Genomic DNA, 23660 nt, shown 5'->3' on the forward strand with positions numbered 1-23660 from the left:
AAGCAAAATAAGCCAGTCAAAGACAAATACCATATTATCTTACTTATATGTGTAATCTAATGAACAAAATAAACTGATGAACAAAATAGAAACAGAAGCATGGATACATGGAACAGACTGACAGCTGTCAGAGGGAAGGAGGGTTGAGGAGCTGAAGGAAAAAAGGTGAAGGGATTAAGCCAAATATATATATCACAACAGTGTGGTGATAGCCAGAGGGAAAGAGGGGGTGGAGGTGGCCAAAGGGGAGATAAACAGGGATGGAAAGATTTTACTTTGGGTGATGGGCCAAATGCAGTATGCAGACGATATTTTGTTGAGTTGTACAGTTGAAACCTGTATGGTTTTGTGAACCACTGTCACCCCAATAAATTCAATAAAATAAACTAAATAAAATGAGCAAATGTTCTCTGAAGATTTTTATGGCCACCCTGCTCATCATTAGGGCCTAGGAACCTATAACCCAGGAAGAAGCTCCATAGAGCCATTGTCTCCAAAATGTACCCTCAGAACACAGAGGTTTGGTTTGTCAGAGGGCATGTGTTAAAATCAGGACGCTAGCAAAAGTTACCAGCTCACCTGCATTGGCGTGATTTTGTGTTTACCTCCCCACTGTCTGGGAGCATCTCTCTGGGAGGAATCAGGTCAATTCCACCACACACACAGCTATTCTGATGAGAAAAGTTGTATATGGACAATACCAACTGAACAAGAACACCGTAAACAAGGAGGAAAGTAAACTCAGCCAAAAAAAGCTGCTACAAGTAACAAGCAGGTAACTAGTCAAGCAATGGTGTCAAATACCAAAACCATATTTGCAAATATAATTTGGAACTTAGCCCTTTATAAGTGCAGGAGGAAGTTAGGGGAGAAGCCATTCATGAAATTAAAACACACACACACACACAAACACCCACCTTTTCACACTTCTTTCTTCCATTTTCCCCACAAGGAACAAATCAGACAAAGAAAAGCCAGTCTCTTTTCCTAAAGTCTTCATATTTATTTTGGACTTGTTAGAGAAGCCCCAAATGGGGCTTGGATTTAAGGAGGCAGACTTTACTTTCCTTGGCCCCGCTCACCCCTGACAAGTTACCAAGGGAATGCCTGGGATACAGGCAGGAAAATCCAGAAGCAAGGGAAAACACGGCTCACTTCACTTATACATTATACACAAGGGCATCAGCTTCTGCACATACATTTACACCTGGGTCCTTCACTAGATTCTCAGCAGACTTCTCACCTGCAGCACCAGAGCTCAAGCAAGCTGTGAGACATACAGGAAAGTGGTATTTTGATCCAGCATGCACTGGGTCAGTCACTTCATCCAAGACAGTCACACGTGCCAGCCCCAAGCAAGTCCACAGGGACCCGCAGCTGTTTGCTTTGTGGAGTGGAAGGTTGGGCTTTTTCCCTCCCAAGTTTTTCCTTGCTGCTGCTGCCGAGCTCTCCACTGTTCCCTCTGGACTCAAGACAGCTGCTCCACGCAAGTGTGTGTGTGTAATTTATTGTTTCGCTGCCGCTGGCTCATCCCCAGCCACTGGATTCTCAATCTGTGACTCTGGAGGAATCAGATATTGGACCTCCTCTGTACTGACGGCTACTTTATCTGGCTGGAGCCACCTCTTGAAATGTTCCAAGGTGCTAAGAAAGAGCAAGAGAAAAGGGGGACTGCATCAGACCTCGATGATTAATTACTTAATGATTATCTCAGTTACTCAAATATTGCCTTCCCACCCACAACAAATTTCTTCCTACAATTGTTTTTCACTGCTAACATGGGGAGACTGACACTCCTCTGACAGCTGTGCATCCTGGCAGCCCCCAGGCATAATTTACCCCCTGGTGGGCACTTTGGCAATAAACAGCATCAGACCTCCTTCAAATGCAGCGCCTCTAAAAGCTTGAAGAGCTTATGCCTCAGTCCCGTCTCTTTTCCCCTCAAAACTGGAGAGGAGAGAAATTGTCAAGGGGAGGAAATATTCAAATAAATATCAGTGAGGCAGAAACCTGAACATCTTGAAATCTCATACCTGAGGCAGTATGAGATTCAATTACGTTTAGTTGCACTGAACACAATTTTGTTTGTGGGCCTTTTGTTTTTTAGTTCATCCTATAGCAAGTCCCCAAGATGGAAACATCTGAGCAGCAATGTCCCCCACAAAGGAATGGCCACTATACCAGAAGGCCCCTTTTTGTTTGAATCTGTGGGGAGGGGAGAAGTGTTCCCCTACTATGTTCCTTAAGTACACAGGATCCTCATTCTAAAGCCATTAGACATTCACAGTAAAAGATAAATGACCAGAAATAATGTTAATCTCATTCTATGCTCTTCAAGAGCACAAAGTCTTTAAGCCAAGCAATAAAGCCATAACCAGTAGATTTAAGAACACTGTTAGTACCCCGGCTGGTTTGGCTCAGCGGCTGGAGCGTTGGCCTGTGGTCCAGAGAGACCTGGGTTCGGTTCCTGCTAAGGGCATGTACCTCGGTTGCAGTTTGTCCCCAGCCCTGGTTGGGTCATGCGGGTGGCAACCACTTGATGTGTCCCTTTCATGTCGATGTTTCTCTCTCTCTCCCTCCCACTCTATATGAACAAAATATGGAAAAATGTCCTCGGGTGAGGATAAAAAAAAAAAAAAAGAGGGTCACCTACCTGGCCTTCATCACAGAGATGAAGAACCACATAATTTCCCTACAAAATGGCTGTTTAAAACATAAACTTTAAAGTTTGAAAACAAACACTTATCTACTGTTTCCTGGTGCTCGCTCTGAACAATGATAGAAGTGTTCCCACAGATGTAGGCTCCGGGGAACAGCAGCCCAGCCCAAGGCACTTAGAAGCTACACAGGCATTAAATCTTCATTTACCACACTTTTTGTAGAATTATTTCTATAGAGAAGGGAAAGCCACATTATTCTGGGTACTGATAAATACACAGAAATGTTAACTTGATGCTGATCTGATTTCAGAGAAAAAGAATTCCTAGTTGAGAATTAGGCAGGAGAAAGTTTTATCTTTTCTACTTAGAACTGGAGAGGAGGGAAATATTCACCAAATTATTAGTGAGTCAGACATCTGTGTATCTTCAAGTATTTTGTGTTTGGAGCAGTTTAAAACTCAATTGGGTTGAGCCTTTAGATACAAAACAAGAGCAAAATTTGTATTATTTTCTGAACCCCGAGAGGGTAGCTGGCCTGACCTTAGATGCCACACCAATTTCTGAAGGATCTCAGGGACTGCTGATTCAGTATTTAAGATAATGTAAGGGAAGGTACTTTGCAAATTAAAAAGTAATATGTAACTATAAATTTTATTCACATATTGTCCACAATTTCAGCAGCAGTATCTTCATCTGACACCATGGGACTCTCAAAATCAATGTTAATGATATGTTTTAAACTTAGGTTCTAAGTCACACTCCCCTAAGACCTTTTGTTAAAATTCAGGGTTTTACTCCCCTCACTGATCTTTATTTTGAATAATTTGTTACTGAACTTTACATTTCTGGTAAGAAGAATAACATTAATAATAGCTAACACTTGCATAGTACTTACCATGTACCAGGCACTGTTCTAAGCACTTGACACACAGTAACTCATTAAACCCTCATAATAACCTTATGAGGCACACACAGTTTACTTACCCAAGAACATACACAACCAGTAACTGACAGAGCCATCTTCCCAGTGTCAAGCGTTACCCTGCTTTGTGGCAGAATGCCCTCTCTACTTTCTGCATTGGGCCCACCTGCGGGTACTGTTCAAATCCTGTCTCCTTGCCTGGCGCAAACACCAGAGCTCAATGGTCTCTCAAATCCCAAAGCAGGTTCTATCTCTTCTTCTCATCTGGCCCTTCTCTTATGCTGCCTCATATTGTTAGGTACATCTTTATATACATTTGTCATCTCTCTCCAACTAGTTTCAGGGCAAAGAAAAAGGGTGTTAAACTTTCTTACATCTCCCCTCCACCCTACCTCACCCCAACCCTATGACATGAAGCACAGTGCCTTCACTCAGTAGAGGCTTTAGTCTACACAAATTTGTGTGGCTACAATTTGACACAAACTTGCCCTGGCCAGTTTGGTTCAGCGGTTAGAGCGTCGGCCTGCGGTCCTGAGAGACCCGGGTTCGGTTCCTGCTAGGGGCGCGTACCTCGGTTGCAGTTTGTCCCCGGCCCTGGTCGGTTGTGTGGGTGGCAGCCACTCGATGTGTTCCTTTCACATCAATGTTTCTCTCTCTCTCTCTGTTCCTCTCTTTCCCTCCCATTCTACCTGAACAAAAAATGGAAAAATGTCCTCGGGTGAGGATAAAAAAATTAAAAAAAAAAAAAAAAATTTGACACAAACTCTGTCATGCAATGGAGTTTCAGGGGTAAGATGGAGATTGATCTTTCCAGTTGCTGATTGATTACTACTTTCTCAAGTGCTGTATATACTTGTACCTAAATATGAAGACAATAGCTCTGACTGGTTTGGCTCAGGGGAGAGCATCAGCCCTCGGACTGAAGGGTCTTGGGTTTGATTTCCAGTCAAGGGCACATGCCTGGGTTGCAGGTTCAATCCCCGGCCCCAATCGGGGTTGTGCGGGAGGCAACCAATTGATGTCTCCCATACATCAATGTTTCTCTCTCTCTCTTCCTACCTAAAAATCAGTGGGAAAATGTCCTTGGGTGAGGATTTTTTAAAAAGTGTAGCTGGAGTATTTGCCTTTTGGCAAAAATACTCTTTGTAAAAAATCTGCTGTACTAAGAGCAAATAGAGCAAATTGACAAAGGATGATTTTAGTTTAGAAAAGCTGGTATTGATATCGACTAATTTCTGGACACGGATGTCACTCTCCCTGAATTCTTCACAGAAAAAGAAATGCCCACAGTAAAACAGACTGTCACCTAGAAGTGGACTGGGAATCAATTACCTCTCATCAGAATCAAGTCCATCCACAAAGAACTCTGAGGCTAACTTTTCCTGGAGGAACCGATCCCAGCATTCCTTCTTGGCTTGGGCTAGGGTTCGAAGCATGTCTTTAGAAGTCACTTCCTGATTTAAACCTTTGATTCTTCTCAGTTTATTCTCTAAAGAGAGAAGAAATGGAGTGTAACAAGGAAAGTGAGTATGAAAGGAAATTAAGTTTAAAATGCAAATGCTGCCCTGGCTGGTTTGGCTCAGCAAAGTGTCAAGGGTCTGAGTCCCTGTCAAGGGCACATACCTGGGTTGCAGGTTCGATCTTTGCATGCGGGTGGCAATCAATCGATATTTCTCTCTCTCTCTCCCCCCACCCCTCCCACCCACTCTATCTAAAAATCAATGGAAACCCAGCCAGTGTGGCTCAGTGGTTGAGCATTGGCCCATGCACCAAGAGGTTGCTGGTTTGATTCCTGGTCAGGACACATGCCCAGGTTGTGGGCCAGATCCCCGGTGGGGGGCATGCAGGAGGCAGCCAGTCGATGTTCTTGCTCATTGATGTTTCTCTCTCTCTCCCTCTCCCTCTCACTTCCTCTCTCTAAAAAATCAATAAAGAAAAAAAATTTTTAATAAATAAATAAAAATCAATGGAAAAATATCCTTGGGTAAGGATTAACAACAACAAAAAAGCTAATGTCAACTTAAAAAATTCTCTCACTGATGAGCACATATATTTTTCTTTTTCTTGCACAAGGTTTTCACTTTACATTGTACCACAGAAATGTTTAACTCTGGAAAAGGGAAAAACCATTGGTTCTCATAAATAAATTGATGGCATGTTTTCTTTGAAATCACAGAAGCCCAGCAGGTATCTCTCTAAGGAATGTATGTTTTCCCTGGCTTGACATGTGTATACTATCATCTTTTTTCAACTCCTTGAAAATAGTCTCTCTGAGGAGTAAATGGTTTTTCTTTTTGTTACAGTGACATGCAGTGGTTGCCAAACCTCATGAGAAAGAATCAGAGAAAATGATGAGAGATCCAATAGTTCATTAGACACTAAAATTGATAAGAACTCAGTAAGAGACTTTTAAGATTACTGTGTGTGATTAAATTCTTGATTAAAGAGAAGGAATCTCCCAACTTTAAAAAAAAAAGTTTTTATTGACATTTTTAGAGAGAGAGAAGGGAAAGAGAGATAGAAATATCGATGTGAGAGAAAAACATTGACCGACTGCCTCCTGCATGCCCCCCACTGGGGATCGAGCCTGCAACCCAGGCATGTGCCCCGACCAGCAATCAAACCAGGACCTCTCAGTCTATGGGACAATGCTCAATCCACTCAGCCACACCAGCCGGGCCTCCCAGCATTTTTAAAAGTTGCTCAATTTGTAGCCTGGATGTTGGAACCTAATAAAAACAAACATCTTGCTCTGGCCAGTTTGGTTCAGCAGTTAGAGCGTTGGTCCACGGATCAGAGAGTCGCAGGTTCGATTCTAGTCAAGGGCACGTATCTTGGTTGCAGTTCATCGTTGGCCCTGTTCAGGGTCATGCACGAGGCAACCAGTCGATGTGTCTCTCTCACATCAATGTTTCTCTCTCTCCTTTTCTCCCACTGTCTCTGAAGATAAATAGAAAAATATCCTTGGGTGAGGATTAAAAAATAATAATTTTTTTTAAATCTTGTAATCCCTTTGAGAGTGTTCCATATGGCTTCCTAATGCAAGATGTTTAATTATTCTTATTTGGCCTTGGCCAGTTTGGCTCAGCAGTTAAAGCGTCAGTCCAGAGAGACCCGGGTTCGGTTCCCGCTAAGGGCGCGTACCTTGGTTGCAGTTTGTCCCCGGCCCTGGTTGGTCGTGAGAGTGGCAGCCACTCAATGTGTCCCTTTCACATTGATGTTTCTCTCTCTCTTTTCCCCTCTCTCCCTCCTACTCTATCTGAACAAAAAATGGAAAAATGTCCTCGAGTAAAGATAAAAAAAAAAATTACTCTTATTTCCATTTTAAGTGTAACTGTTGAACAGATATCCCCTTTGAAGAATATAAGAAAGGATATCACCATGTACTGTCTTAGTTTAGTCTTTCCTTCAACTATAATAAATGGTTAAGCAATAGTTTTGGGGGTAGTGGACATCAAGCCCAGAACCAATAGAAACTATGATTTACAATCCTGTTTTCATTTCTAAACAAGCCACATCAGCTACCACTCATCGATAAAAACAACAAATACCTTTTGTTGATGCAAGTTACCAAGAGCTCACACATGTTAAACACCTGCAACTGATAAATAAATATTTGAGGAACTTTTTCTCCTTAAGGATATTAAAAGGATTATGTATATCTCACATTAAACTGGCTAAGTTTTTCATTGTACATCTTAGTGAATTCTCTTTGATATAGTTTATTTGGCACTAAAAACAATCTTTAAATGTCTGGCTTTTGCTGTCAGGGTGGAAGGTACTCTTGAGCTGGAAAAGGTCTTCCCCTCTCGGAGTGTGCTGAGTCCCTGATCAGGTGTGATCTTAGTGTGCACGGAGAAACAGGTGCCATTGCATTCTCCAAACCTGCCTGCCACTGTCTCCCAGGCTCTGCCATGGGAGCCAGAAATGGTTCTTATTTTCCTCAGAGAAGGAAATTTTAATCATCTTAACTGATTTTAAAAAATATCAAGGGAGTTTTAACTTTCTGAACCAATCAAAATTGTCACAGAATCCATGAAAGTTTCTTTTTCTTTTTTTTGGATATTTTATTCTAGATCTGGGAAATTTTTTTAAAGGGGGGTAAGGGGATAGGGAACACATCATTCCATATACCATTCTAATTTAGCTGACATTAATTACGAAAAGCTAAAGCAAATATATATGTGTGCAAATATTTTATATACACATACATGTTTTTTCAGATTATAGTCTCGTAAGTGTTCACATATTTACTCTATTTTTTGTTTCTTTATAAACAAACTTGAAAGTCATCAAATGCATCCTCATACTACTACCTCTGCCTCTTCACCAATCATTTAATATTGTTTGGATTGTATTCGCTCTGTGTGTTTTAATCACTTATGTGATGGGTCAAACTATAGATTAGAAGATGTAAAGGATATACTTGCTCTAAGTTGTACTCTATGTGTCCAGTTGCCCATTACATGACTTTTTCACCATCATTTGGAACTTTACACATCTTGTAGTTCTCTACGTAGACTATTTCAGCTTCTAGTGCTGTATATATCTACGTCTTCTGGATGGGACTGCCTGTGACCCGTGAGCTTGGGGTCAGTCACAAATTGTGTAGCACCTGAGGTGGATTCTAATTTGGTCTTCGTTTCAGAGCTGAGTTCTGTTGGCAAAGTGACTGAGTGTTTCAGGTTGCGAGTTGTTTTTGCAGGTATTTCTATTTCAGCAGAGTTTCCTTGCTTTTTTTCTTTAGGTTCAGGAGGTGACTCTTTTTTGTTGTCTTTTTTGTCCACAAACATTTAACTGCTTCATAAATTTGCTGGCTTGAAGCACATGCCTTTTTCCTAGTTACTTTCGCCACTATCTGGATTGTACTGGATAACAAACAGTTGTTCCTAAAGTGGCCAGTCCCAGTAGAAAACCAATTTAAAAAAATTTTTTTTTTATTGAAGTTACAGCGAGAGAGGAAGGGAGGGGGAGAGATAAAAACATCGATGAGAGAGAACATAGATTGGCTGCCTCCTGCATGCCCCCCACCAGGGATGGGGTCCACAACCTGGGCATGTGCCCTGACCAGGAATCGAACTGGCAATCTCTTAGTGAGTGGGTCCACGCTCAACCACTGAGCCACACTGGCCAGGAGAGAACCAATTTTCTTAAATCTAGAACCTTTTCTTGATGAAACCAAACCTGCCAATCCTTTTTGGAAGAAAATCTCATGGTGGATTCTTCAAATAAACATATGCATCTTTCCAAAATTGTACTGTATCCATTGTGCCATTTTTCACAAAGACATAAACACCCTTGCACCAGACAGTATAAGGACCAGCTGTAGTGTGGATGGAGGCAAAGCCCATTTATATATTACCAGGCTGTTCTTCAACATATTTAGACTAGAGAGGTGGTGCAGTATATAAGGGAAACTGCTCTGGTTTCACTAGCTGCTATTTGGATTCCTCCTCTTTGCTGCATGTACACTTATAGATGAGAACATCAGACCTGCAGGCAGAGTTGTCTGCTTTCCCACCCTAATGGCCACCATGTCTATGACCCATGAAAGTTTCTTATAACCCTTGGGCACAGAGAACCAACAAGCCAAAGGATCTGATTCTTCAGCTTTCTCAGCATTGTTTCCTCTCCTTATCATCATTAAACAGATGTTCTGACTATTATAAAACAGAATTGTCAACCTCCTCAGCCATGGCTGCAAATATTACTATCCTATCTCTGGTGGCTTCCTGAAAAATCTCACATTACACTCTCATCTTTCTCATTATCCATCATTCCACCTAAGTTTTTCTAGTATTTTTTTCCTCCAGTACACCATTAGCAAAATTCCTTTTGTTTCTCCAAGATATTTCTTAGCAATCATATAAACTCTATTCTGACTTTACTATTTTGTTTTTTTAATCCTTACCCGAGGACATTTTTCCATTTTTTGTTCAGATAGAGTGGGAGGGAGAGAGAGAGAAAGAGAAACATCAGCGTGAAAGGGACACATCAAGTGGTTGCCACCCGCACGACCCAACCAGGGCCGGGGACAAACTGCAACCGAGGTACGTGCCCTTAGCAGGAACCGAACCCAGGTCTCTCTGGACCACAGGCCAACGATCTAACCGCTAGCCAAACCAGCCAGGGCTATTCTGACTTTTCTTTCTGTCCTTCCTCAGAAGCTGATTTTTCCTGATTGCCTTTCCTTCCTCAAATAATTATTCCCAGGTTTGGTTTTGTCACACATAGATGGGTCTCATGAATGTTCAATAACAAAAATATATCAATTTTAAAGCATGGCAGTCACTGCCCTAGACTGGTATTTCTCTTTTCCTTAGCATGGGACACTCTGAATCTCTTCCCTGTGCTTTGAGTCTCTCCAAATACTTACACTTAAGGCCATAGGACAGAACAGTGAAGATGTGTTCATGAAATATTAAGAAAATAGCCCTGGCTAGTGTGGTACAGTGGTTAGAGCACTGGCCTATGCACGGGAGGGTTGTGGGTTTGATTCCCACTCAAGGGCACTTACTTGGGTAGCAGGTTTGATTCTCGGCCCCCAGTCAGGGCACATGCAGGAGGCAACCAATAGTAGTGTCTCTCTCACATGGATTTTTTTCTCTCTCCCCCCACCCGCCTCCCTTCCATTCTCTCTAGAAATTATAATCCTCAGGTGAGGATTAACAAACAAAACAAAAAATTTAAAAAATAAAATAGCTAATAAGAGGCAGAATGAATTTTACTTCAACATGCTCCCATTCCAACAATCGACCTATTTAATATAACAGTTTTTCAAACTGTAGCTTCAGAAATCCACATGTAGCTCTGGACCATGACCCTTTCCTTCAGGGTAGCATAAGGTTTGATACTTTTGAATTATTTGAATATATGAGCCACCAATAGTAGGCAAGAGGGTCTAAAGAATTCCAAGAAATAAAGCAGAATTTAGATAAAACAGATGCAAGAGATAACAAAGACCGTTTTAAGGGATGTACAAGGAAAAGAGGGTCCTTCCCACAAGCAACCTGAAACACCACTTAACTTACATCTGACAGATACATGTGGTGAAGACAAAAAAAAATTATTTAAGAACATAAAACCAGGTTTGAGGTAAAAGAACTTCAACAGGCATCTTTAAAGCCATCAATTTATAATTTAAAAAAATAAATAAAAGGCCATCTAACTTACCTAGAGATGCTAAATATACTTCTGAGTCCTGCAAGGGAGCCCAAGGCTTTATAGCTGGCTGAGTAGCAAAGTCTGGGACCTCCCTCTGGCCTGTGCTGGCAGGGTAAGAATCCATAAAGGAGTCTGAGAAGGCATTTTTGGCACCATCCTCTTGGTCAGGATTTGGCAGACAGGAACAGATTTCAGCCCAAAGATCCGGGCCCGATTTTGTGGCTGTAGAGTCAATGCTCTCAAACATTTTCATTTGGAATTTGAGCTGAAAAAACAGAAGCTCAAGTGAGCAAGGACTGACTTTAGGATACAGTATAAGTATGTAGTACCCAGATATGTTTACCCATTGAAGGTAATAGGCTCTTAAGAAATTTCTCTTAACAAACCTTAAAATGTTTTCTATTAGGTTTCTGTGTTACAGATTTTTTAAAACGATGACAAAAAGGTAATTTGGTTCCTCTTCTGGGTCTGCACTCAAGTTGTTTTCATAATGAAGTTGTTTTGTTTTTTTCTTTATTGATTTTTTAAAGAGAGGAAGGGAGAGAGAGAGAGAAACATCGATGAGAGAGAACATCGATTGGCCACCTCCTACATGCCCCCCACTGGGGATTTGGCCCACAACCTGGGCATGTGCCCTGACCAGGAATCCAACCAGTGACCATTTGGTGCGTGGGTCGAGGCTCAACCACTGAGTCACACCAGCCGGGCATGAAGTTTGTTTTTGTATTTTTTTTTATCCTCACCCAAGGACACTTTTCCATTTTTTTGTTCAGATAGAGCAGGAAGGAGAGAGAGAGAAATATCGCCGCGAAAGGGACACATCAAGTGGCCGCCACCCGCACGACCCAACCAGGGCCGGGGACAAACTGCAACGGAGGTACATGCCCCCAGTGGAAACCAAACCCAGGTCTCTCTGGACCGCAGGCCAACGCTCCAACCGCTGAGCCAAACCGGCCAGGGCTGAAGTTTGTTTTTAAAAATGTAATTTCACCCTGGCCAGTGTGGCTCACTTGTTTGGCTATTTTTCCGTACATCAAAAGGTTATTGGTTCAATTCCTGGTGGAGGCACATGCACAGTTGCGGGACTGATTCCTGGTGGGGGTTGTTTCTCTCTCTCCCTTGCTCTTACTCCAAAAATCAATAGTATCTTTAATTCCATATATACATATGGAATTTCTACAAGCCAGATACAAAAGAATAAATATTGAATGATTCCACTTATATGAGGTGCCTAGTAAGTTAAATTCATAGAGACAGAAAATTGGACAGTGGTTGCCAGGGGTTTTGGGGATTGGGGAATGGGAGTTATTGTTTAATAGGTACAGAGTTTTTCAGTTTGGGAAGTTCTAGAGCTGGATGGTAGTGATGTTTGCACAACAATGTGAATGCCACTGAACTATACATCTAAAAATGGCTAAAACTGCCGGGCCAGTGTGGCTCAATGGATTGAGCATCATCCCATGGACTGAGAGGTTCCAGTTTGATTCCTGGTTAGGGCACATGCCCTGGTTTCAGGCTCAATCCCCAGTGGGGGTGTGCAGGAGGCAGCCAGTTGATGTTTGTCTCTCACATGGATGTTTCTGTCTCTCTCTCCCTTCCTCGCTCTCTAAAAAATCAACAAAAACATATTTTAAAAAATAAAAATAAAAATGATTAAAATGGTAAATTTTACATTTGTATGTTTTAAAACATACACACACGTGCGTGGACATGTCTAGTGAAGACAATCATCCAGAACTTTTCTCTAAAACTTTTCCAAATTCAACTACTCTGTCCTCAGCCAATTAAATTCTGTTTTCAATAGGGCACAGACTAAAGGTCTTGCACAGTTCCATATACACAAGGATAATAAAAGTGCTGCTTGGTGAAAAGTGTCTCTCAGAGAGCACTGTCATATGCAAAGGCCCATTTGCTCATTATATGGAGAAGTTGATCTGTATGCCTTGTGTTCTTTTTTTTAATAGTCAGAAACACTGAAAAATATAGACATTTTCATCATTTTGCAGATGAAAAATCAGAAGGGTAACTTGTCAATGGCACATTACTGATATAGGGTGAATCCTTGATTGGAAAATAGACCTGTGACGCTCCAAAATCCATGTTTTTACCCAATACCATTCTGCCGGATTGGGAACATCCTTAAAGTAGCCCAAGCATAGGTAGGTGGTAAGGGCTACACACAGCGCCTGGGGCTTTCATGACCATCTAGTCTTATGGGATGGGCCTTTGAGATTAGGAAGGTGCATGCATAAAGGTCTGAATAGTTCCAGGAGAGCCCAACCAGCGCAAGGGCTCGGAAGTAAAAGGGACAGATATGTCACGGTGGCCCTAAATGAACTGATGCCGGGAGCCACAGTGAACCCCCACCCTCATCCCAAAATCGTTTAAATGCACCCAAATCAAAAATTTGCTCACACCGGAGCCCCGGTCCCCCTTCCCTCCTAGGAAGTCCAGAACAGCGCAGGGCACTTTGGTGTCCAGACCCCGGGCCTCAGTCACTCTGGCCTCAACGACTGGCTGGGAGGGATGAGTCAGGCTCCGAGGCCTCTCTGTGGTATTCCGGGATAGGGCTGGAACCGCCAACACAGAATGCTGGGTCCCCCCGCCCCCTCCTCACCTACCGCAACAGCCTGCCCAGCAGCCCGCAAACCCTCCGCTCAGCTCTTGGTTTCTGGCAGCCGGGAAGAAATGGGTGGGTGGAGTCTCCGAGTGACGGATCCTGGAAGTCCTCCAACCACAGGCCGACCTGGTGATGTTCTGTGCGTCCATAGGTCGGGTGGATAAGGAAGTGAGGAGGTGAGTGCAAGGAGGCGGTGGGCGGGCCTGTTGTTTCCGGGAAACGGTGGAGTCAAGTTATCCCGGCTCCTGCTTTTCCCTGGAGCTAGATTGATTCCATTTATTTCTGTGTGTTCCCGCCACTCGGACAGTGCCCCCACCCATCCCCAGCTCGGATGAGGAAGTTCGGTTTTCAAGGCCTTTAACTTTGCTTGGTTTTCTGAGCGCGTTCACCTCGTTAGCAATTCTCTGGGCCACTGGCTCCGAAAATTTCAGCCCTACAGCAACTTCGCAAACCAAGTTAGAGCACTTCTACCGCTAGGAGGGGGAAGGCGGAGACTTCTCTTACAGGAGACCCATGTCCCATTTAAGTTATGAAGCTTTCCTTCATTCATTTAGTGACTAAGACGCCAAACTATTGCTGGGTTCTAGGCATTGTGTTAAGCGGGAATTCAAGACAGATAGACTTGGTATGGGTCCCGGAGGTCTTTACAGCTTAGTGTAAGAGGGTGCGCCACGGGGCAGACAACTTTACAAATAACAGCAAATAGTTATAGAGTGTGGCCAGAGTAGTTGAAGAGGAGGGTGGTTTTGGGAGGTGTGTGTCTGACACACTTTTTAAAAAGGAGATGACCTGTTCCGCCGTTGTAGCTCAGTGGATTGAGAGTCCTCCAATGGATTGAGAGGCCCTGGTTGGATTCCCTGTCAGGGCACATACCTAGATTACAGGCTGGATCTCCAGTGGGGGCGACCAGCAGCTGATAGATGTTTCTCTATCACATCAATGTTTATATCTCTCTCTCCCTAAAAAAAAAAAAATCAATAAAAAGATGATCTTTGCCTTGGCCAGTGTGGCCCAGTTGGTTGGGCATCATCCCATGCATCTTCCTGGTCAGGGCACATGCCCAGGGTTTCAGACTTGATCCCTGGTGGGGGACATGGAGAGGGCAGCCAATAGATGTTTTGCTCTCACATCGATGTTTCTCTCTCTCCCTCTCCCTTCCTCTCTCTCTAAAAATCAATAATAATAATAATAAAGATGACCTTTGCCATCTTTTAGCTGAGATGCAACTGTTTCTCACACCTACAACCCCAATTTCCAGGGCTTACTCCTAAAAAAAAGTGCAGAAAGACATTAGCCAACCATCATCAGTAACTTGTCGTATGATGTAGTTTCTAGATAGGTAGGTCCAAAGCCAATTAATATGGTTATGGTATTAATAACTGCCAACATGTGAAAAGAAAACTACGAGGTACTCTGTTGCTCACATATATAACCATTCTTAGAATATGCAAACAGAAGAAATTGAAAAGCAAGGAGGTTACAAAAAAGCAAATAATAGGCAAGATTTTGACAGTGCTTATTTACAGGGAATAACCAGAAGCGTGCAATCTCCTACTGACAGACCCTTAAGAGTCCAGCAACTACCACCCAATGTAACATGAATCTGGCAGCATCTGATTCATAGAAAGGGGCAGTCTCATAGGCTTATGGGTGCTTCATCAAACTGCTCTATGGTCTCTCAACTCACTTATGCCCTTTTCTCTGATTTCCTGCTCACTAAACTCTTGATTTCCTGCTCACTGAACTCTTGATTTCAAATTTGGCCTCTTAAATATCTTGATAAGGATGCCTTTAACAGTAGGCACAAATGGAATACATTTTATAATGTAAAGTTACAGTTGTAAATTGCAAATTGGCACCCTCAGTGATTCACCCATGTCCTCTGAGTAATTAGTGTGTGTGATGAATAAATCCAAACCAGATCCTGGACTTGCACACCTGAAACCATGGTGATCTTCTTCTTTCCAATGACTTCTCACACTGGGAAACCATGTGAAGGCAGTTAGCATTCCTCCATTTGGGACTATGCTTAGGACCTGAATAGACATTTCTCTAAAGAGGGCATATAAATGGTCAATAGACACATGAAAAGATAAGCAACATCACTAATAATCAGGAAAATGTAAATTAAAACCACAATGAGCTATCACTTCACATTTTTCAGAATGGCTATAATCAATAAATCAACAAAAAAAAATGTTGGCAAGGATGTAGAGAAAAGGAAACCCTCTTGCACTGTTGCTAGCATTTAAATGGGAAAACAGCATGGAGGTTCCTCAAAAAAATAAAAATAGAAATACCTTATGACTCTCAATTCCATTTCTGGGTATTTATCCCAAGAAACCCAAAACACTAATTTGAAAAGACACATGCACTCCTATGTTCATTGCTGCATTATTTACAATAGCTAAGATATGGAGGTAACGTAAGTATTTATCACTAGATGAATGGATAAAGAAGATGTGGTATATAAATACAATGGAATAGTATACAGCCATAAAACAGAATGAAATCTGCCCTGGCCAGTTTGGCTCAGCGGTTGGAGCATTAGCCTGTGGACCAGAGAGTCCCGGGTTCAGTTCCTGCTAGGGGCACGTACCAAAAAACAAAAAAACAAAAAACAAAACAGAATGAAATCTTACCATTTGCAAAAACATGAATGGACCTAGAGGGCAGTATGCTAAATGAAATAAGTCAGAGGAAGACCAATACCATTGATTTCACTTATATGTGGAAACTAAAAAACAAGATAAGCAGAAACTAACTTATAGAGACAAAGAACATTTGATAATTGACAGATGGGGAGGAGTTTAGGGGGATGGGTGAAAAGAGGGAAGGATTAAGATGTGCAAATTTCCCTAGCTGCTGTGACTCAGTTGGTTGGGTGTTGTCTGGTTTGGTTCAATTTCCCCCGACAGAGCACATGACCAGGTTGCAGGCTGATCCTCAGTAGGGGGTATACAGGAGGCAACTGATCCATGTTTTACTCTCACATGGATATTTCTCTCTCTCCCTCTCTAAAAAAAAATCAATTAAAATATTTAAATGATGCACACATTGCCAGTTATAAAAACAGTCATGTCAAGTACAGCATAGGGAGATATAGTGAATAATATTGTAATAATTATATATGGTATCAGATGAGTTCTAGATTTATCAGGGCAATCATTTTGTAAGTTACATGAATGTCTAACCACTATGTCATATACCTGAAACTAATATAATATTGTATGTCAACTGTAATTTTAAAATTATTTTAAAAGCCCCCAAAATATATTAGACTCTAATTTAACAGCAGTGCAGTTAGCACACATATATTTTTTATTTGTATCCCAGACCAGCTTATGTCTTCTTTGAGATCAGGAACCATGCATATCTTTCTTACCTCTGTACCTCCAAAGCCAAGTGATGCCTGGCAAATGTTCAAAATTTGTTTGGTGTGTGAATGTTTGAATTAGAACTCTCATGGTCAAGAACCACAGTGAAGTGGAGCTAGAACTTGTGATTCCTTCTTTACTCCCTTCTTTATGTTGTAACGAGGGTGATCCTTTTGGAATGGAGATCCGATTATGTCACACACACTCTTTGATGATGTTCCATTACTCTTAAAATACTTAAATCCTTATCATAGAGTTCTTAGTTCAACTAATAGAACTCATTCTAGACAGTTTGAGCTGTAAAAGGATTTGATTTAAGCTGCTTTGTCCAATAGAGCTTTCTGTGATAAAAATATTCTGTATCTGAGCTGTCCAATATAGTCACTGGCTTTATGTGGCTATTGAGCTCTTGAAATGCAACTTGTACAATTGAAGAACTAAATTGTAAGTTTTATGTCATTTAATTAGTTTAAATTTAAATAGCCACATGTAGCTAATGGCTACTCTGTTGTACAGCACAGGATTAAAAGATATTAAGTAGTTTAGAAAATCTCACATCCCTGTGACTGTTTTTATAACTGGCAATGTGTGCATCATTTAAATATTTTTAATTGATTTTTTTTTTTTTTTAGAGAGAGGGAAGGGGAGAGAGAGAGAAACATCCACGTGAGAGTAAAACATGGATGGGCCAGAGAATGAGGCTCCGGGTCTATAGAGCCAGGAAATCTCCTAAACTTACTGAGGAACTGCTCAGGGAACACCACACTGCCACTAACCATAAACACTGCAACTGGCATTGCTGACTGGGAACTGGACACGAGAACCTCTCCCACTGTTAGCCCCCAAATCAGATTCCAATACTATAGGATCAGACATGATGCTTGCTTTCTCAGCTATGTATCTCTCTACCAAAGGATCTGGCTGATCAATAGAGGCCAGGTTAAATACCAATGTCCAAGATGCAAAGGAAGCTAGGAAGGGTTTGATTCTTTTTTATTTTTTCCTTTATTGATATGAGAGAGAGAGAAAGAAAAGAAGGGAGAGGGAGAGAGAGATAGAAACATCAATGGGTGAGAACATCTATTGGCTGCCTCTTGCATGCCCCCACTGGGGATCAAGCCCACAACCTGGGCATGTGCCCTGATCAGGAATCAAACCAGAGACCTCTTGGTGCATGGGTCATGCTCAACTACTGAGCCACACCGGCTGAGCGGGTTTCACTCTTTTAAAGTATGCAGTACAGTGCTTAAATATTCTTAGCATATTCAGAATTGAGCACTCTGTTTTGTTAAATAAAGTTCCTTTCAGGTGCTTTTCCATACCCAAGAAATTTTGAGTATATCTATAAGAAGTCAATGCTTTTAATGAGTCTTTCTCAGACTCTCAACTCGCCACTCAAGTCATTCCACTCATTCCCTCACTCCCATCTTCGCAGTCCCCGCCTCGGCGCTGGGGCTCACTGATTGGCTAGTACTGAGTGACGTATTCAGATCGCGACCCAGGAGTGGCGCCGGCCCGGTTATGTGGCTTGGCGGCCGCGGGCTGCTCCGGATTCTCGAGGAGTGTTTTAGCCTCACGTGCCTCAGCTCTGCCAGGACTTGGGGTGGGCTTAGAGGCTCGATGGCCGAAACGCTCTCGACTGGGACGGAGGCAGCGTGCGAGCTGAGGGCTCCGACTCAGCAAAACGGAGACGCGGATGGTGACGTGGGGGATGAGCGACCCCCAGTGTGGCCGGAGCTGTCTGCTCAGGGAGTGGAGCTGGCCCCGGGGTTCGGGAAGCAGGCCACCGGGAGCGAGGAACAGGCCCCGGCTGCGGCGCCGGTACCAGGCAAGCGGAAGAAGCGGCGGGGCGCGACTGGGGAGCGTGTAGTGCCGCCCCCGAAGAAGCGGCGGTCAGGGGTGAGCTTTGCCGATGAGCACTTCGCAGAGACCAGCTACTACTTCGAGGGCGGTCTGCGCAAAGTGCGGCCCTATTACTTTGACTTCCGAACCTACTGCAAAGGCCGGTGGGTGGGCCACAGCTTGCTGCACGTCTTCAGCACTGAGTTCCGGGCCCAGCCACTGACCTACTACGAGGCCGCGGTCCGAGCGGGGCGCCTGCACCTCAACGAGGAGCCGGTGCGGGACCTCAGCATTGTGCTCAAGGTGGGGTCTGATGGGGCCAGTCGGAAGGGGGCGAGGAGAGGGGCAAGGGTTGTTTTTTGGTTTGTTTGTGAGCTAGTAGGGCATAGGCACTGGAGTAAAATTGGGGTAATTCTCGCTTTCACTTGGAACAGTCTTTTAGTTCCCTCCTCTTACCCCATCTCCGCAAGTATCCTCAGTGCTTCAAAAACACTTTCTTGTTTCCAAGGGATAAAAGTTGGGATTCTCGTGGCTCCTTTTATGTAGTCTTGTGCCACTGGCAAAGACATTGACCACTTTCTGTTTTGCATTGTGGATCCCTGTACAGGTAGTATAGGAGAGGCTATAATTTATGTCTCCTTGCTATGTGCTGGGCACAGAGTTAAGCATTTTAAGTATTTGAACATTTACTTTTACCGACAGCCTTGTGGGGTAGGTATTGCCACCTTATTTTACCTGTGAGGAAACTAAATTAAGGTAAACCTCACAGAGGTAAGGGAACAGTGTCGCCTCCAAAGCCTGTGTTCTTATAATCACTTAAGTTATTTATTATAGAGCCTGATATGATAGAATTGTGAACTATCAGGGATAAAGACTATAGCTGTCTTGCCCAGTGTTTTGACCCTTTAAAATTCCTTCACAGTTAAGAGGTACCAGATATCCCTGGCTAACCAGGTTGTGAGGAGAGACAAAGTGATTTCAGAATTTAAGAAGTGGGTGGCTTGAAGTCCTTCTCCCATCCCAATTTTGAAAAGCACAGGTCTAGTTTAGCCCTCACATTTTACAGATAAGGAAACTGAGACTTAGAAAAGTTAAGTGACTTGCACTGAACCAGTGGGAAATCCAGGTCTAGAGCTCAGATCTCTGGACTTAAAGCTTGGTGTTATTTCTTCTTCTTTTTTTTTTTTACGGAAAAGACATTTATTACCAAACTATAAATTAGAGGTAGAGGGTGGGGTGGGTGGGAAGAGCCAAGTGGTCACGTTTGGGGCCTCTGCTCTTTGTCTTTGTCCTCTTGGGCCTGGATTCGGAGCTCCTCCTCCAGGGCTCCTTGGCTTGGACCACCTTTGACTGCAGGTAGGAGCCGCCCACAGATTTATCGTTCACCTTGAATAGGTGTTCATAGTTCTTCTGGATTTCCTTGGGGTTCAACTTGGAGACATTGAGCCTCCTGAAGGCTGAGGGTTAGCCGGACACGTTAGAGGCAGCTGCAAACTGGTGTCCAGCACATCCCCGGGCATCAGTTGCTGCCCATCTGGCTGCAGACTCCTGCAAACAGCTGCAAAGGCCCTGCCCACCACCTGTGCCCCCATCACAATGATCTGGGCCAGGTACTTGGCCATGACCAACACTCTGCCTTGGGAGCACAAGCTCCGTCTTCCAGGCCCTGCGGCCCCACCTCAAGGGCAGCAGGTGGGTCAAAGGTCAAGGGAAGCTACCTTGGTGCTATTTATTCAAGGTCACGAAAAGTGAAGATTTGTGGAGGGTTTTTTCCCTCCGTTTTAGAAAAATTTACCTTTCATTTATTTATTTATTTTTTAAATCCTCACCCGAGGATATTTTTCTATTTATCTTAAGATAGAGTGGGAGGGAGAGAAAGGGAGAAAGAGATAAACATTGATGTGAGAGGGACACATTGACTGGTTGCCTCCCACATGACCCCCACCAGGGCCAGGGACAAACCGCAACCGAGGTCATGCCCTTGGCAGGAATTGAACCCGAGACTCATCGGTCCTCGGGCCGACACTCTAACTGCTGAGCCAAACCAGCTAAGGCAAAAAATTTATCTTTTAACTGTAACATTATTGTAGAGAAAATACAAATAAGCAAAATAAAAACCATCCATAATCCCACCACCTGGAGATAGTACCATTAACATTTTTATGTATATCCTTCTAGTTCTTTTCTGGTGCCTGCTATTTGCCTGTGTGTCTGTCTGCATTTTTACAAAATAAGTATGCACTATGCATACTACATTTTCTGTGTAAGGATATACTGTGATCATTCTTCTGTGTTAATAAATAATAGAGGAAACTGACACAGGTTGCTGGTCCCTGTGCTGATCGATTGCCTATGTCATTGGCAGGACAATGACTTCTTGCGGAACACAGTGCACAGGCATGAACCACCAGTCACAGCAGAACCTATCCGCCTGCTGGCTGAGAATGAAGACATGGTGGTTGTAGACAAGCCTTCTTCCATTCCTGTCCACCCCTGTGGCCGCTTCCGACATAACACAGTCATCTTCATCCTGGGTAAGGAGCACCAACTTAAGGAGCTACACCCACTGCATCGGCTTGACCGCCTTACCTCGGGGGTCCTCATGTTTGCCAAGACAGCAGCTGTTTCGGAGAGAATACACGAGCAGGTTCGAGACCGTCAGGTGAGCCTGGTTTTTGTCTCATGCAGGTCACTTTCTAAGCTCACAAATGCTGTGTGACAAAAGGGCATCACAGACTTCTGTCTAAAGTGGGCCTTCATATTTGTCTAGTCAAGTTTCCTACTTTCAGAGAGGTCAACACCTAAAGTGCTAAAGAAAAGTTATTATCGCTTATCTTTCAAGATATTTATAGAGATGGCATATACTACCTATCGTGGTAGTTTGCTCTTTTGAAGTTTTAAAGTGCTGATGGGTTGAATGGGGTTTTTAAGATTGTGGGAAGAGCCTTGGTGGAAAGATTGTGAATGAAATTGGAAGAGGCTTGGGTAGAAGAGTTAAATGGTGATGATTGTGGTCTTGAGACTTGTAATTCTGGATCTGATACATATATTGAGTGCTTACCGTATACCAGGCTAAGTACCAAGTACATTAGAACCTAACTTACTGAATTCTTATAACAGCCATTTGAGGTAAGTGCTTTTCTAATCTCACTTTTTCTAGACAAGTTAATGGGATTTAAAGAAGCTAAGTAATGTGCTGAGAATCACAAAACTGGCAAATGATGGAGCTAGGGTTTTTACCTCTTCTACCTGGCACAGGTGCAGTCCTCACCACTTGCAGAGGGTCTGGGCTTCATGAGTTTACACTTTGTGCTGATTTTCTCCCTCTTCCCTCCTGTGTAGCTGGAAAAGGAGTACGTGTGCCGGGTGGAGGGCGAGTTCCCTGCCAAGGAAGTGACCTGCAAGGAACCTATCTTGGTAGTGTCATACAAGGTAGGGGTGTGCCGTGTAGATACTCGGGGCAAGCCTTGTGAGACAGTGTTCCAGAGATTGAGCTACAACGGCCACTCCAGTGTGGTGCGGTGTCGGCCACTCACAGGTCGCACCCACCAGATCCGAGTCCACCTCCAGTTCCTGGGCCACCCCATCCTCAATGACCCCATCTACAACTCAGTGGCCTGGGGCCCCTCCCGGGGCCAGGGCGGCCACATTCCAAAGACAGATGAGGAATTGCTGCGGGACCTTGTAGCAGAGCACCAAGCCAAGCAGAGTCTGGATGTGCTAGATCTCTGTGAAGGTGACCTGTCCCCAGGACTCACTGACTCTACAGCTCCCTCCTCGGAGCTGGCCAAGGACCATCTAGAAGATTTGGCTGCATCCGCCCAAAAGATGGATGGAGTACTTGAGGCAGCCCCTCAGAATCTGGATGCAACAGCCCTAGCACCAAGGAATGCAGCTGAAACAGATGTTGTGAATCAAGAGATAGACCCCCTCTGTGCAGAGTGCCGACTGGTACGACAGGACCCCTTGCCCCAGGACCTTGTGATGTTTCTTCATGCCCTGCGCTATAAAGGACCAGGCTTTGAGTACTTTTCACCCATGCCTACCTGGGCACAGGATGACTGGCAAGAGGATTGATGGCTGTGGATTATGAAGGGATTAATTCTTGGGTTGGAAGAGGCCATGGAGTAGAAACTGATCTCATGGGTTGATATTCATTGTTTGTATAAGGAGTAAGTTGGGCTCTTATAGGAATTGCTTATATTTGCTACCTCTTTCAGCTAGAGTTCGGGGACTTTTTGATTTGTAAATATATACCTTTTTCTTATACCTTGTGTGTCTGGTTTTTCTACTTCTTTTTATTTTATTTTTTAATTTTTAATTTTAGAAGAAATGGGAGGGAGAGCGAGAACCATCGGTTTGTTGTTTCACTTATTTATGCATTCATTGGTTGATTCTTGTATGTGCCCTGACTGGGGAATGAACCCGAAACCTTGGTGTATTGGGACGATGCTCTAACCAACTGAGCTACATGGCCAGGGCCTTTTTTTGGGTTTTGTTTTTAATTGAGGTAAATTCACATAACATACAATTAATCATATTAAGGTAAAAATGCCACTATTTAGTGGCATTTAGTACATTCACAGTGTTGTGCAACCATTTCATCTTTTCTAGTTCCAAACATTTTCATCACCCAAAAAGAAACCCATGCACAAGAAACACTGATTCCCCATTTCCCCTTCCTCCTAGCCACAGGTAACCATTAATCTACTTTTTGTCTTGATGGATTTGCCTATTCTGGACATTTCATATAAATGGAATTATGCAATAAGAGATCTTTTGTGTCTGTCTTCTTTTGCTTAGCATAATGTTTTCAAGGTTCATCCAATTTATAGCATGCATCAGTACCTCAATCCTTTTTACGGCTGATAATATTTCATTGTATGAGTATACTACATTTTTATATCCATTCATCAGCTGATGGATATCTGAGTTATTTCCACCTTTTGGCTGTTGTGAATAGTGCTATGAACATTTGTGTACAGATTTTTGTTCGAATTTGTATTTTTAGTTCTTTAGTATGTACCAAGGAGTTGAATTGCTGAGTATTTGGTAATTCTTTGTTTAACTTTGAG

At 43.1% G+C, this 23660-nt stretch overlaps 2 protein-coding genes and 2 pseudogenes across 5 annotated transcripts; 1 reads left to right on the top strand and 3 right to left on the bottom strand.

Annotated features, from left to right (window-relative positions):
• Window positions 1-1007: 1007 nt before the first annotated feature.
• Window positions 1008-13433, bottom strand: CCDC32 (coiled-coil domain containing 32). 4 transcript variants are annotated; one of them, XM_036266688.1, is made up of 4 exons: window positions 13368-13433; window positions 10756-11011; window positions 4915-5071; window positions 1008-1644 (listed from the first exon to the last, which is right to left on the bottom strand). In XM_036266688.1, exons 2-4 carry the CDS (start codon window positions 10997-10999, stop codon window positions 1506-1508), a joined length of 540 nt encoding a protein of 179 aa, XP_036122581.1. In that variant the 5' UTR covers window positions 11000-11011; window positions 13368-13433; the 3' UTR covers window positions 1008-1505. The 4 variants fall into 4 exon arrangements, with proteins under 4 accessions (XP_036122581.1, XP_036122600.1, XP_036122591.1 ...); XM_036266707.1 differs by having other exon boundaries at window positions 13364-13410; XM_036266698.1 differs by lacking the exon at window positions 13368-13433 and adding an exon at window positions 11133-11251.
• LOC118633113 lies at window positions 8109-9118 on the bottom strand (annotated as a pseudogene).
• A 4823-nt stretch (window positions 13434-18256) lies between the features above and the next one.
• Window positions 18257-22850, top strand: RPUSD2 (RNA pseudouridine synthase domain containing 2). Its single transcript, XM_036270831.1, has 3 exons — window positions 18257-18888; window positions 20951-21247; window positions 21928-22850. The coding sequence occupies exons 1-3, from the start codon at window positions 18265-18267 to the stop codon at window positions 22660-22662; spliced, it is 1656 nt and encodes a 551-aa protein (XP_036126724.1). The 5' UTR covers window positions 18257-18264; the 3' UTR covers window positions 22663-22850.
• LOC118635864 lies at window positions 19844-20207 on the bottom strand (annotated as a pseudogene).
• Window positions 22851-23660: the final 810 nt, after the last annotated feature.

The sequence above is a fragment of the Molossus molossus genome, unplaced genomic scaffold, assembly GCF_014108415.1.
Source record: "Molossus molossus isolate mMolMol1 unplaced genomic scaffold, mMolMol1.p scaffold_m16_p_1, whole genome shotgun sequence".
Lineage (NCBI taxonomy): Eukaryota > Metazoa > Chordata > Mammalia > Chiroptera > Molossidae > Molossus > Molossus molossus.